At 41.2% G+C, this 13,140-nt stretch overlaps 1 protein-coding gene across 1 annotated transcript in view; it reads right to left on the bottom strand.

Moving 5' to 3' along the window:
- Positions 1-13,140, bottom strand: part of SLC9A9 (solute carrier family 9 member A9) — a 218,047-nt gene that overhangs the window by 192,168 nt on the left and 12,739 nt on the right. The window contains exon 4 of the mRNA XM_084530249.1: positions 12,845-12,921. Within this exon, the coding sequence (XP_084386375.1) occupies positions 12,845-12,921 (77 nt within the window). The remainder of the gene's footprint in view (positions 1-12,844; positions 12,922-13,140) is intronic.

Below are 13,140 nucleotides of genomic sequence, written 5' to 3'. Positions count from 1 at the left end.
TACCTGAAGTTTTTTTTGACTGGCGGCTAGCAAATGTGACGCCCATCTACAAGAAGGGCTGGAGGGCAGACCCGGGAAACTACAGGCCTGTCAGTTTGACCTCCGTGCCAGGGAAGCTCATGGAGCAGATTATCTTGAGAGTCATCATACAACACTTGCAGGGCAAGCAGGCGATCAGGCCCAGTCAGCATGGGTTTATGAAAGGCAGATCCTGCTTGACGAACCTGATCTCCTTCTATGACAAAGTGACGCGCTGGGTGGATGAGGGAAAGGCTGTGGATGTGGTCTACCTTGACTTCAGCAAGGCTTTTGACACTGTTTCCCACAGCATTCTCCTCAAGAAACTGGCTGCTCTTGGCTTGGAGTGGTGCACGCTTCGTTGGGTTAAAAACTGGCTGGATAGCCGGGCCCAAAGAGTCGTGGTGAATGGAGCCAAGTCCAGTTGGAGGCCAGTCACTAGTGGCGTCCCCCAGGGCTCGGTGCTGGGGCCGGTCCTCTTTAATATCTTCATCGATGATCTGGACGAGGGCATTGAGTGCACCCTCAGTAAGTTTGCAGATGACACCAAGCTATGCGTGTGTGTCGATCTGCTTGAGGGTAGGAAAGCTCTGCAGGAGGATCTGGATAGGCTGCACCGATGGGCTGAGGTCAACTGCATGAAGTTTAACAAGGCCAAGTGCCGGGTCCTGCACCTGGGGCGCAATAACCCCAAGCAGAGCTACAGTCTGGGAGATGAGTGTTTGGAGAGCTGCCAGGCAGAGAAGGACCTGGGAGTGATGGTGGATAGTCAGCTGAATATGAGCCAGCAGTGTGCTCAGGTGGCCAAGAAGGCCAACGGCATCCTGGCTTGTATCAGAAACAGTGTGACCAGCAGGGCTAGGGAGGTGATTGTCTCCCTGTACTCGGCTCTGGTGAGGCCGCACCTCGAGTACTGTGTTCAGTTTTGGGCCCCTCGCTACAAGAAGGACATCGAGGTGCTTGAGCGGGTCCAGAGAAGGGCGACGAAGCTGGTGAGGGGCCTGGAGAACAAGTCCTACGAGGAGCGGCTGAGGGAGCTGGGTTTGTTCAGCCTGGAGAAGAGGAGGCTCAGGGGTGACCTTATTGCTCTCTACAGATACCTTAAAGGAGTCTGTAGTGAGGTGGGGGTTGGCCTGTTCTCCCACCTGCCTGGCAACAGGACGAGGGGGAATGGGCTAAAGTTGCGCCAGGGGAGTTTTAGGTTAGATGTTAGGAAGAACTTCTTTACCAAAAGGGTTGTTAGGCATTGGAACAGGCTGCCCAGGGAAGTGGTGGAGTCATCATCCCTGGGAGTCTTTAAAAGACGTTTAGATGTAGAGCTTAGGGATATGGTTTAGTGGGGATTGTTAGTGTTAGGTAGAGGTTGGACTCTATGATCTTGAGGTCTCTTCCAACCTAGAAATTCTGTGATTCTGTGATTCTGTTTTGAGTCATCTGAATGGTGATGGCAAAAAGGGTTTCTCAGATACCCACAGTGGTAGACCAGATGGCATACCATAGAGTAGAACAGGGTGCTGGCCTTCAGAGTTGTCTCTCAGCTCTGCCACTGGCACAGGGTGAAACAGTCCCATCCCTTAATCATAGAATCATAGGGTGGCATGGGTTGGAAGAGACCTTAAAGATCATCTAACTCCAACTCCCCTGCCATAGGCAGGGATGCCAACCAGGGATCAGGTTGACCAAGACCCCATCCAGCCTGGCCTCAAACACCTCGAACCTGTGACCTCGAACACATCTACAACTTCTCTGAGGAACCTGTTCCAGTGCTTCCCTATCCTTACAGTGAAGGATTTCTTCCTAATGTCAAATAAATCTATCCTCTTCTAGATTAAGACCATTATCCCTTGTCCTATCATTATCTACCTGAGTAAAGAGTCCTTCTCTATCCTTTTTATAAGACCTCTCTAAGTATTGGAAGGCCTCTATGAGGTCTTCCCAGAGCCTTCTCCTCCAGGCTGAACATCTCCAGCTCTCTCAGCCTTTCTTCATAGGAGAGGTGTTTCAGCCCTCTGACCATCTTTGCAGTTTGCCTCTGGACTCGCTCCAGGCCTACATCTTTCTTGTGCTGGAGGCTCCAAACCTGAATGCAGTACTTCAGGTAGGGCCTTACAAGGCAGAGTAACCTGTCAGCAAGTGCATTTTTCCACATCTAAAGTGAGGGCAGTATTCTGCTTTCTAAAAATCAATCCATACTTAAAAGGTATTTTATGATCTTTGAATGAGAAAGGCTATTTAGCAGACATGTAAGAGGTAATGTTATGCTTTCTGGATTCTATATAATTTATAAAATATAAGGCAAATTGTGGATTTATGTATGTACCAGATAAGATAGCATTAATAGGAAGATTACTGAAAGCTGTTTGAATCAAGTCCTTCATCATGGAAGGACATGGTGGGTGGAAAACCCACTCACCTGCTGGTCGCAAATAGTAATGAACACTGGTTTGAAATCCAGCTCACACTCTGTTACTAATGGCATTCCTCAGAGGTGGATATTGGGAGGCATTCAGTGTGATCAGACAAGGCTCAAAATAACTTGTTCTGGCTTTGTAGTTTGCATTGTTTTCATCAGGGGACTGGGTCAGAGACCTTCAGAGGTCAATTCCACACTAAACTGTTCTATGATTCTGCAACAAGAGAGTGGCAAAGACAACCTCACTCAGAAAGTTGTTTGAAGGGAAAGAAATGGCAATGAGCTGTACCCATATTCTGATGATCAACGGAGGGCAGCTGCATAATCCAGACCCGGTTTGCAAGAGAACTGAACAACATCAGATAGGTTCTTCTGCTTTCCTAAATTTCATTTAATGACAAATGAAAAATTTCATTTCATGGTCCATAGAGATGTCATGAACACATGCTCCTTCTTCTCCTCAACTCAAATAAATGAAGTGGGTTGTAAGGACAGCTGGAAGGAAAAAATAAGGTGAGCAATTTTATAAAATATTCTGTTTTGTGTTTTTAATCTGAGAAACAGCAATCTTCTTGTACAGCATAGGCTACAAGAAGGTATCAGTGGTGCAGTATGTAGGTTAGTCAGTGTATCTAGTCTGTATATGACCTCACATTCTTATTGTAGAGTTTCAATATTAGTCTTTACAGATGAAGTGTTTTTCTTTTTCTTTCTCTCTTTCACTTTTTTTTTTTTTTTTTTTTTTTTTTTTTTTATTTCCTGATCAGGGACATCATCCTACTCTAAATTTGCAGTATGCTCATAAATACCACAGAACAGATAAAGGCACCAATGCTTCCAATAATGGAGATGCAGAAAAGGAGTGAAGACTGGTGTTTTAACATGTCTGTTTTTGTTGCTGCTAAGCTTCACAGAGAGGCTAGTTAGCTGAGAAGAGGTGAAGGCACAAAAAGCAAGCAAGAGCCAAATCATTATATTAAAAAAGTGAATGATTTTTCTGTATAAGCTGTTTAGCTGGTGATGAGCAGAGGCTAATTAGCATTTCAAGAGCCACCATGATGCATAAAGTCCTTGCTGCAGCAGGAAGTGATATAATCCTAGCTGTTTTTCTTCAGTAAAATATTTTTATTGCAGTCTCTCTATTTCTAAAGAAGGTGAGAAGAAGGAAAAACTGCCTGGGAAGCTAATTGTTGAATATGGGACGATGGGTACTAAGATGACTGAATCAAAAGAAAACATGGTAGAAAAGATGGAAGTACAAAATAGGTGGAAGGAATAGTCTGGAGGCAGAGTATGTTCTGCTGTAACATGTTATTTATAGCATCATAGAACTGCAGACTAACTCAGGTTGGAAGGGACTGCAGGACATCTCTAGCTCTACTCAAAGCAGCATCAGCAGTGAGATCAAATCAGGGTGCTCGGGGCTTTAGCCAGTTCATTCTTGAAAATCTCCAAGGGTGAAGATTACACAGCTTCTCTGGATGACCTGGTCAAATGCTTGACTGTTCTCATGGCAAAAATGTTTTTGCTTGTGTCAAGTCAGAGCCTCTTTTATTTAGTGTGCCTCAGTCATTTTGTCCTCCTGTCATGCACTGCTGTGAAGAACCTGGCTTGGTCTTCTTGATAGCACCCACCCTTGTCCCCAAAGCATCTCTTCCAGAGGCTGAACAAGGCCCAATTAAGTTTCTCCTTACAGGACAAATGCGCTACCCCGCATCCAACTCAGTGGCTATCCACTGAACTTGCTGCAGTTTATCAATGTAGTCAATGTATGGAGTATGGAATGAAAGATAGTGGAGCTTGTTCTCAGACAGAAGGTGTTAACGCAATAGTAATGATTAGGGAAACACTTTAGATGGTTTGTTGAAAAGCTGAAGAAAGGCTTCTATATTATTTTAACGTTATCTGTGTCTCAGATGTCTCATGTGGAGAATCTGACTATCTGGTGGGTGAACAAGCAATCCTCTGAGTTTGCTTATAACAAAACTTTTAAGGAAATAGATCTTTTCTGCTCCAGTCCATGCACATCAATGAGTTACTGCGTATATGTTTTCAAATGTTGGTCAGCATTTTATCTGTTTGACAGATGTGATCCCGTGTAACATGCTCTAGGTGACCCTCCTTGGCAGTGGGGTTGGACTAGATGATCCCTGGAGGTCCCTTCCAACATCAACCCTTCTGTGATTCTGTGACAGTAAGCTGGCCAATTTGAAGAAACTATAGATTTCATGCTCCGTGCTACTAGAGAATAGGATTTTCCTCTGTTTTAAATTTTCTGTTGCACTGTTCACCCTGAAGCAGCTCGAAGTACTTTGTAAACAGTTCAAAAATTCCTGTGTATGTGATAGAGATCATGTCATTGCCCATCTTGATTCAGAGGGAAGCAATGTATTTGGTGCATTAGCATGTCTCACTATTTAGTAAAGCCATACAGTTTTGTATGGCCTGAAGCATTGCATAGCGTGGGCTGAAGTAGAGATCTCTCCCTCAGTCATACGCTATTCCAAATGGTGCTGCAGCCAAGAAGCTGGGTTGCAGAGGCACATGGGTGGTCTGAAGCTAGAGAAATAGGGGGTGGTGGTATTTGGAGACCACACTGTGTGTCAATTCTTAAAGGATTCATGAAGACCAGGGAAGACACTAGGAGATCTAACCAGAAGTACCTATTCCTGCAGTAAAAAGCGTCTACTTTCATGGCAGTTGGAAAGAAGCTTTTTAAAACAACACCAAAATAAACAAACCAAACAAACATGCTCCTGCCCCTCAGTAGGGCTTTCCTTTGGGGAAAAATCTGGACTTGAGTATTGTGTTTTTTTTTTTTTTTTTCCTATTTTGCAACAAATACCCTTTGCATATTTTTCAAGAGTGCATTATTTACATTTTTGCTTGCTTCCTAGAGAGCCTACTGGGTATTAAACATCATTTTGTTTTTAGTCTCCTGGTATTACAGGTTCTGTTTGTCTCCCCAGCCACACACCTTTAATGTTCCCGATAATGCAAATCTTTTGATATCCTTAGTATGCTGAGGGGTTCTCATAGAAGACACAAATAATTATACCCTGCTGTTCACCACATCTGTTTATGGGAAGAAGAACCGTGTTTTCTGCATGATCAACTCTGCTGCAGTAAACAATGTCAGATGCTTGTTGTGAAATGGCTACAAATACTAAGACTGAACTTGTAGCAACACATACTTGAATGCATCAAACTACTCTTAGAAGCATGTTCTAAGCATGCTCTGTGGGTGTTAGTGGCCTGGGAAACACTATTTTATATCAGTATCTTAATTTAACTGAGCTTCTTATCCGTAAGTTGACAAGTCATACAAATTAGATTGTTGTTGTTGTTTTGTTGTTGTTGTTTGTTTTGACATATATATATATATTTGTTTAATACTTTATAACTTTTAGAACTGCTAGAGCTCTGAGAAGTATGTCTAAGAGAATGTCTCTTCCCTTTTTACTGCCTTGGAAAATCTAGAACAGAATTTTACAAAATATTTTTAAACAAAGTGACAAGCAGGAACTACCCCTTGCGACTGCAGCTGTGAGTTGCAGTTTGCAGCAACACAGGCAGCAGAAGAATTATTTTAGATTCATACTGACTGAAAAATCAGAGCTACCACAATGGGGCAGTGAGTTATGCATTCACAACTAAACACATCAATTCTTTTCCTGCTGGGGCTCAGGGTTCGGTTTTCTTTGGAGAATGCCCTAGAGGCCCAAAAAGAGTACCAACACAGGTATTACATTCAGATCAATGTCTTCTTACTAGTTTTGTCTTTATTTCCAGTCATAGGCTGAATATCTGGTTTCAAAATGTTAATGGAAATTATTAAAGCCAGACATCTGAAGCATGTTCAGAGGGTTTTATCAGGGGAGGGCAAATGGTATCGGTATAGTTTTCCCTCATTTTCTCTCAGTTAATCTTTACAGCACCATGCTACTCGAACACTCCCCCTCACCAGTTCCTGTTTCTACCAAAAATAAAGATTTTATTCTTGCCTGTGAGTAGGTTAAGTGTTTGCTATTTACAGGCAGTGTATGGAATAAAGTTAGACCTGTTTTCATTACATCATTTGGGAGAAATGTGTGGTAGAAAATAATCATAAAATTAGGAAAAAAACATTGTACGTGAAGTAGTTCTGAACTAAAACAGAAATTATCCTCTGGGAAAGCAAGAGCTTATGTGGTATAACGGCTGATAATCATTGTAAAGGTAGTTGCTTAGGTTATGGAGAGCTCCATAACAGAGGGATATTTTCCATTACACTTAATGTGGGTCCATTTTTTCTTGCAGAAACAATTTCCTAAATTCAGAAGACTCACATAGCACAGTAGATTCAAGCCAAGAAACATTTCGTTTTGCTCTGCTGAAGCACAGCGCAGCTTCCAAGTTGTAAAGCTTGTTGTTTCTAAGCTCTGTCTCTCATCAGTACACCCCATTAGTATATTAGAGTAAGCTTCAGTTAGAAAGTAATATACAACATTCCCATAACCTAGCTAAACAACTATTCATTTGCCAAACTACCCAAACATCTATGGAAATGGTAAGTGCAAAGAAAAATCATATCTCTAGAGTCATGCAGTGAGTGCTAAATAAACATAACTGTTGCATGCTGATCTCCTCGGGCATACATTGCCAAATTGTTAATGAAAAATGGAACCTGTACCTACTGAAAATATGCTAACCTGTCAATTTATCAATACTTCAACAGAGATAGTCCTGTCTCCTATTACTATGAAGAGCAAGCTACTTATTGTTGAGAAGAAGGTTATAAGGTAAGTTTACTTTAGAGGAGGAAATGAATACACATGCCTTTTTTTTTTTTTTTTTTTTTTTTTTTTTCCTTCTATTTTAAAGCACTGTGAGCAATAAAGGCTGTAAAGGCATAGTATTATTTTCTGTCTAGCTCTCTCCCCTTGTCAGAGACCTCAGCTTTGTATGCTTACACTGTTTTGTGGTTAAGCTGCTAGATTTTGTGCCAGATGTTCCCATCATCTGCAAGGTATTATATTGCCAATTGCACCCAGTGCCCATTAGCAAAATATGAATGATTGCCAGGGAAGTATCGAGATAAAAAGACAGTAAAGAAGTATTGAGACAGCAAAAGTAGAACAAAGGTGCAAAAGGCAGAGTATTTTGACAGAAGACTGTGAGTATCATAGAGAGCAGAACGAGAAAGGATAGGAAGAGCATGAAGCAAAGGGGAAAGAAACAGAGGAAGAGAAGGCTACAGACTACATAGGGAAGAAAACTACAAAGGGTAACTGCTATCTTCCAATCCAAGTGTTTCATCAGCTATGGTATCTCCAGTTTTTACCTCATTAATGTGGACGTGGATACTTCAAGTTTTATACCCAATTAAAATACAGTAGAGAAATACTTACCTTGAGCTATTATTGCATTATAGGTTAAAGTGTGGTGTGTCCTTCCTCTTTGCCATGAAATTTAGAGGAAGTTGCATGCATCTGTCAGATTTTCAGGGTACCTACATTTTTCAAATAGTGCTGCACGAAGAGGGATGGATTCTTTTTTTTTTTTTAAATAGATAATTTCTAAATTATTGTCTAATGATTTCATCCTTGGAATAAATAAATTTTATACAAGATAATATCAAACTGCTAAGACAGAATGATATAAAACTGAAATGAGCTTTGAACAGGAGACGGCTATAATGGACTAGCATACAAAAGGGTGCTTTTTGCAAGAATGCCAGAATGAAAAAGTTGAATCATAAAAGAGGAATGGAGTTCATGGAAAAAAGTAATTGTCCACATTTAGCTTGTGTCTCTTACAGGGCTTGTGATTTTCTGCTACCAAGTTAAAGCTAGCCATAAATTTTCTACCTGAACTGCACACTTTTTAAAAATGACTAAGTGAAATTAAATAGGAAGGAGAAATCAAAAAGGCATCAGACTTTTTCTGGTGTGAACTGCTATGCTTTTACAAACTTTGCTTTGAATAAGCAACAGTGGTGATCTTGGACTGCCTTGTCCAAGCATTGATATTATCTGTTCTTTGTATTTCATGGTTTCATTGTCTTGAAAGCACAACTACTCTTTTTTTTTTTTTTTCTTTTTCTTTTTCTCTGATTTAACCACAATTTATTTATTTATTTATGTATTTATTTATGTATTTATTTATTTATTTTATTGAGCTTTATTCAAGCAAAATTTTCACTGCAGCCATGAAGGCATTTCAAACTTGGCCTAAGTTGTCTGAAAATGGTTTTGCTATTTGAGTTGCACACTCACAGGGCTTTAAATTCCAGAAAAATGTGTCCTTGCCAAGCCTACTACACAGGCTGGGAAAATGAGTAAATGACTGCAAACATACTGGATTCTGAGTATCTAAAATATGGTTTTGGCTTTGCAATATGAGAGAACCCAAGTGAAGCAGAACCAAAAATCACCGATAAGGCCAGCTTTATGAAGTCCATGCTCCTATGCACAGACAGCTTGGCCCTGGCTGCAACTAGGAATGCTGATCTAAGAAGTCAAGGTGATTTCAAGAGGTAAAAAATGCAAATCTTTGTACTCCCCTGACACTTGACATATGTCGCTCTGATGGGTTGTTATCATAGAATCATTTTTTTTCCAATTTCTTGGTCACTCTTCCGGCATCAAAATAGAAAATATCTACCATTATCTACCATGTGAAAATATCATCAATTCAGGAAGATACATCCAATCAAATAACAGAGTTTATCAAAAATAAAATTTAAGGAAAGAGAACACCATTTCTTGCTGAAGCAGCAGTTAAGCCTTTTCCCTGCTTCTTCATAAACAGTTTTGAAATAAATGTGGGAGAAAATGTTTATTTGGTTGCCTTTTCACTCAAATTCTACACTGTTCCTCTTTCTTGATGCTGGAAGACTTTCACAGAAAAGCAAAGATTTACCACGAGGAGATGTGCACCATTGTAGCAGCTTTGCCAGAGTGTTCCATGGCAACTTTTCATAGAATCATAGAATCATAGAATCATAGAATCATAGAATCATAGAATATCCTGAGTTGGAAGGGACCCTTAAGGATCATCAAGTCCAACTCTCGACACCGCACAGGTCTACCCAAAAGTTCAGACCATGTGCCTAAGTTCACAGTCCAATCTCTTCTTAAATTCAGACAGGCTCGGTGCAGTGACCACTTCCCTGGGGAGCCTGTTCCAGTGTGCAACCACCCTCTCTGTGAAGAACCCCCTCCTGACGTCCAGCCTAAATTTCCCCTGCCTCAGCTTAACCCCGTTCCCGCGGGTCCTGTCACTAGTGTTAATGGAGAAAAGGTCTCCTGCCTCTTGACAACCCCTTACAAGGAAGTTGTAGACTGCGATGAGGTCTCCCCTCAGCCTCCTCTTCTCCAGGCTGAACAGGCCCAGTGACCTCAGCCGTTCCTCGTACGTCTTCCCCTCCAGGCCTTTCACCATCTTCGTAGCCCTCCTCTGGACACTTTCCAACAGTTTCATGTCCTTTTTATACTGTGGTGCCCAGAACTGCACACAGTACTCGAGGTGAGGCCGCACCAGCGCAGAGTAGAGCGGGACAATCACCTCCCTTGACCTACTAGCGATGCCGTGCTTGATGCACCCCAGGATACGATTGGCCCTCCTGGCTGCCAGGGCACACTGCTGGCTCATATTCAACTTGCTGTCTACCACGACCCCCAGATCCCTCTCTTCTAGGCTGCTCTCCAGCGTCTCATCGCCCAGTCTGTACATGCAGCCAGGGTTTCCCCGTCCCAGGTGCAGGACCCGGCACTTGCTCTTATTGAACTTCATGCGGTTGGTGATCGCCCAGCTCTCCAACCTGTCCAGATCCCTCTGCAAGGCCTTTACGCCCTCATTTGAGTCCACAACTCCTCCAAGTTTGGTGTCATCAGCAAACTTGCTCAAAATACCTTCTATTCCTACATCCAGATCATTTATAAAAATATTGAAAAGTACCGGCACTAAAATGGAGCCTTGAGGGACCCCACTGGTGACCGCCCGCCAGCCTGACGCAGCTCCATTTACCATAACCCTTTGGGCCCTGCCCGTTAGCCAATTGCTCACCCATCGTATGATGTTTTTATTTAGCTGTATGGTGGACATTTTGTCCAGTAGGATCCTATGGGAAACCGTGTCAAAAGCCTTGCTGAAGTCCAAAAAAATCACATCAGCTGGTTTCCCTTGGTCCACCATACGGGTGATCTTATCATAAAAGGAAATCAGGTTAGTTAGGCAGGACCTACCCTTCACAAACCCATGCTGGCTGGGACCAATGACTGCTTTGTCCCCCAGGTGCGCCTCAATAAGTCCGAGAACCAACTTCTCCATGATTTTACCAGGCACTGACGTGAGACTGACAGGCCTGTAATTGCTAGGGTCTTCTTTTTAGCACTCATAGAGTCTGCACCCTACAACTTCTGTTCCTGTTCTTTATTAAAGATATTTCCCAGCTGAAAGATATTCCTGGTTTACAAAGAGAGGTCTGGTCCTTCTTTATCAGCCATACAGTCACTACAGCAGAAACCACAGAAAGAGGTCACAATGGGGTGTTTTGTAGTTCGCTGTGACAGGAAGAGCCCAGTCCCAATGAGAGGCTGCAGATACGCAGCCTATAGGTCAGAGCCTATATATGGATTGATGCACATATATATTGTTGTGCATATGTAATAAAAAGTAAATACATGTTTACTCACAGCTATGCACAAAATATTTATCTACAACAATGCAGTCTAGAAGTACCTCAGGATTCTGTCCTTTCTTTTGTAACAAGAACTATAGTTCTTCATCCCTTCTCTCTGGGGAAAAGTTTTTCTTTTAGGACTTACTTATAGTTCCCTTCAGTAAAGCTTTTGTATTATCTTTCTTTCTTCTTCATGAGCTCATTGCCTCATTCTTATCCTGATCTGTATGGTAGGCAAACATGTTTCACATTCTAATATGCCTTATTCTGAATATATTATGTGCCTTTGCTGCAATGATTTCAGTGGAGCTGTGGCTTTGTAAGGAGCACAGTACAAGGCTCAGTGCTACTCAGTGTTTACTTCTTTACCTTAGGGTTTCCTGACTATGGGCTTGAACTCTGAATTGCTAAAACTAGTAGGAACTTGGTGTATTAGATTCCATCTGCATTTACTCTGTTTTACATAAAATAACATGGGTACAGGAATGCTGACATTTGGAATTTAGGATAAACTCAATGTATTATATTTCTTTTAACAAGCTTATTGAAGCTGCTGTGGCATTTTCCATTTACCAATGCCAATAACACGTCAGAGCTCAGAAAGCAAATACATGTTTAACGGCATCATTGGGCTGGACAGCCCTACTACTTTTCTGCAGTCCAACAGAGCTATTAGAAATTGTTTTACATGAGTTTTCAATAGCTACAACAAGTCAGAGGAAGCACAGGAAGAGTCCTAATGAGATCCAGAACCACTGTTCACTCAGTAATAAGTCAGCATTTGGCTCAAATTGTTAGCAGAATGAAGATTTTTGCTGAACTTATTATTTGAAACTTAGGCGTGTTACACCTTTCTTGGGCAAGAAAAGAAGCAACTTTAATAGCTGGGGTCTTACTGAGGTAGGTATTAGTGCAAATAAAGATGGGGGAAAGGATTTTTAAATGGTTTACTTACTTTGATTGAGCTAATGAAACAAACAAAAATTCCACATTGTGCCAGCCTGGAAATAATAATCCATTTCTGACTTGCCAATCAGGCAAATTTTAACAAAATTAGAAAATTTTCACTTAGGAAGAATGGAAATGGAACAACATTTTTCACCCCTCTTCTATTCTCCCTTCATCTTTTTCTGCAGAAATTGTTTAGTCATGCCATAAATGTGTTCAGTCACATCAGCAGTATAGTCATACCATATATATATATATCATATAGCTAAATTTGCTTATAATTTCATAGTGAGGTGTTTAGCATGACCTTCAACTAAAAGGTTTTACTTGGCCTTAGAAATGACTCCAGGAATTTTACATTTATGCCACTATGTATTTGACCCCCTCTTTTCCCCTTCCCTTGTGAGATTTAAAGTTCTTCCTCTTTGGTTATAGATTTGGTGTCCAATAAAAGGAATTCTGGTTAGAAGCATGGAATTTCAAAGGATAGAATGGTTCCTTTTCTTAGGAGAGATGGTTAAGGCTACAGTTGTAGAAAGTAGGTCATACTTGTATCAGTCACAGACCAGGAATGCAGGACATAATTTCCTGAGTGTCCTAGACAATTCTTATTGCCTGAGAGTTTCGTCTTTTCAATCTCTGCATTTCCTGATAAAGTAATTACTTGATCTATTACACAGGTTGTGATTTATATTGACCATGCAAAGCCAGCAATTCTTTCTACAGTTTAGTTTTAAATTGAAAAAAATACAGAGCACTAATAATGATTTCAGCAATAATAGCAGAAGACATTCACTTACCCTATGACAATGCAGGAGATGGCAGTTCCCAAAAAGGCATAGGTTAAAATTGATCCTAAGTTACGAAAGAAATGTCTCTGAGGAGGAAAATTAAAAAAAAAAAAAAAAGTCCTTTGTAATACAGTCAGTAAAAGAACATGCAAACCAAGTAGAAACACTGCATCCAGAACTGCCAGTCCATCCATTCTTTTTCTTGTTACAACCCGTAACTCAGATATTAATGAAACAATATAGGCTACAGAAGTCATTTTGGAAGATAAGATTTCATTCACTTTTTGCCTCTTGGAGTGCCACTA

Source organism: Aythya ferina (genome assembly GCF_964211825.1).
Source record: "Aythya ferina genome assembly, chromosome: 9".
NCBI classification, from domain to species: Eukaryota; Metazoa; Chordata; class Aves; order Anseriformes; family Anatidae; genus Aythya; species Aythya ferina.
The sequence above is the reverse complement of the archived record's forward strand: the minus strand, read 5'-3'. Positions and strand labels throughout refer to the sequence as shown.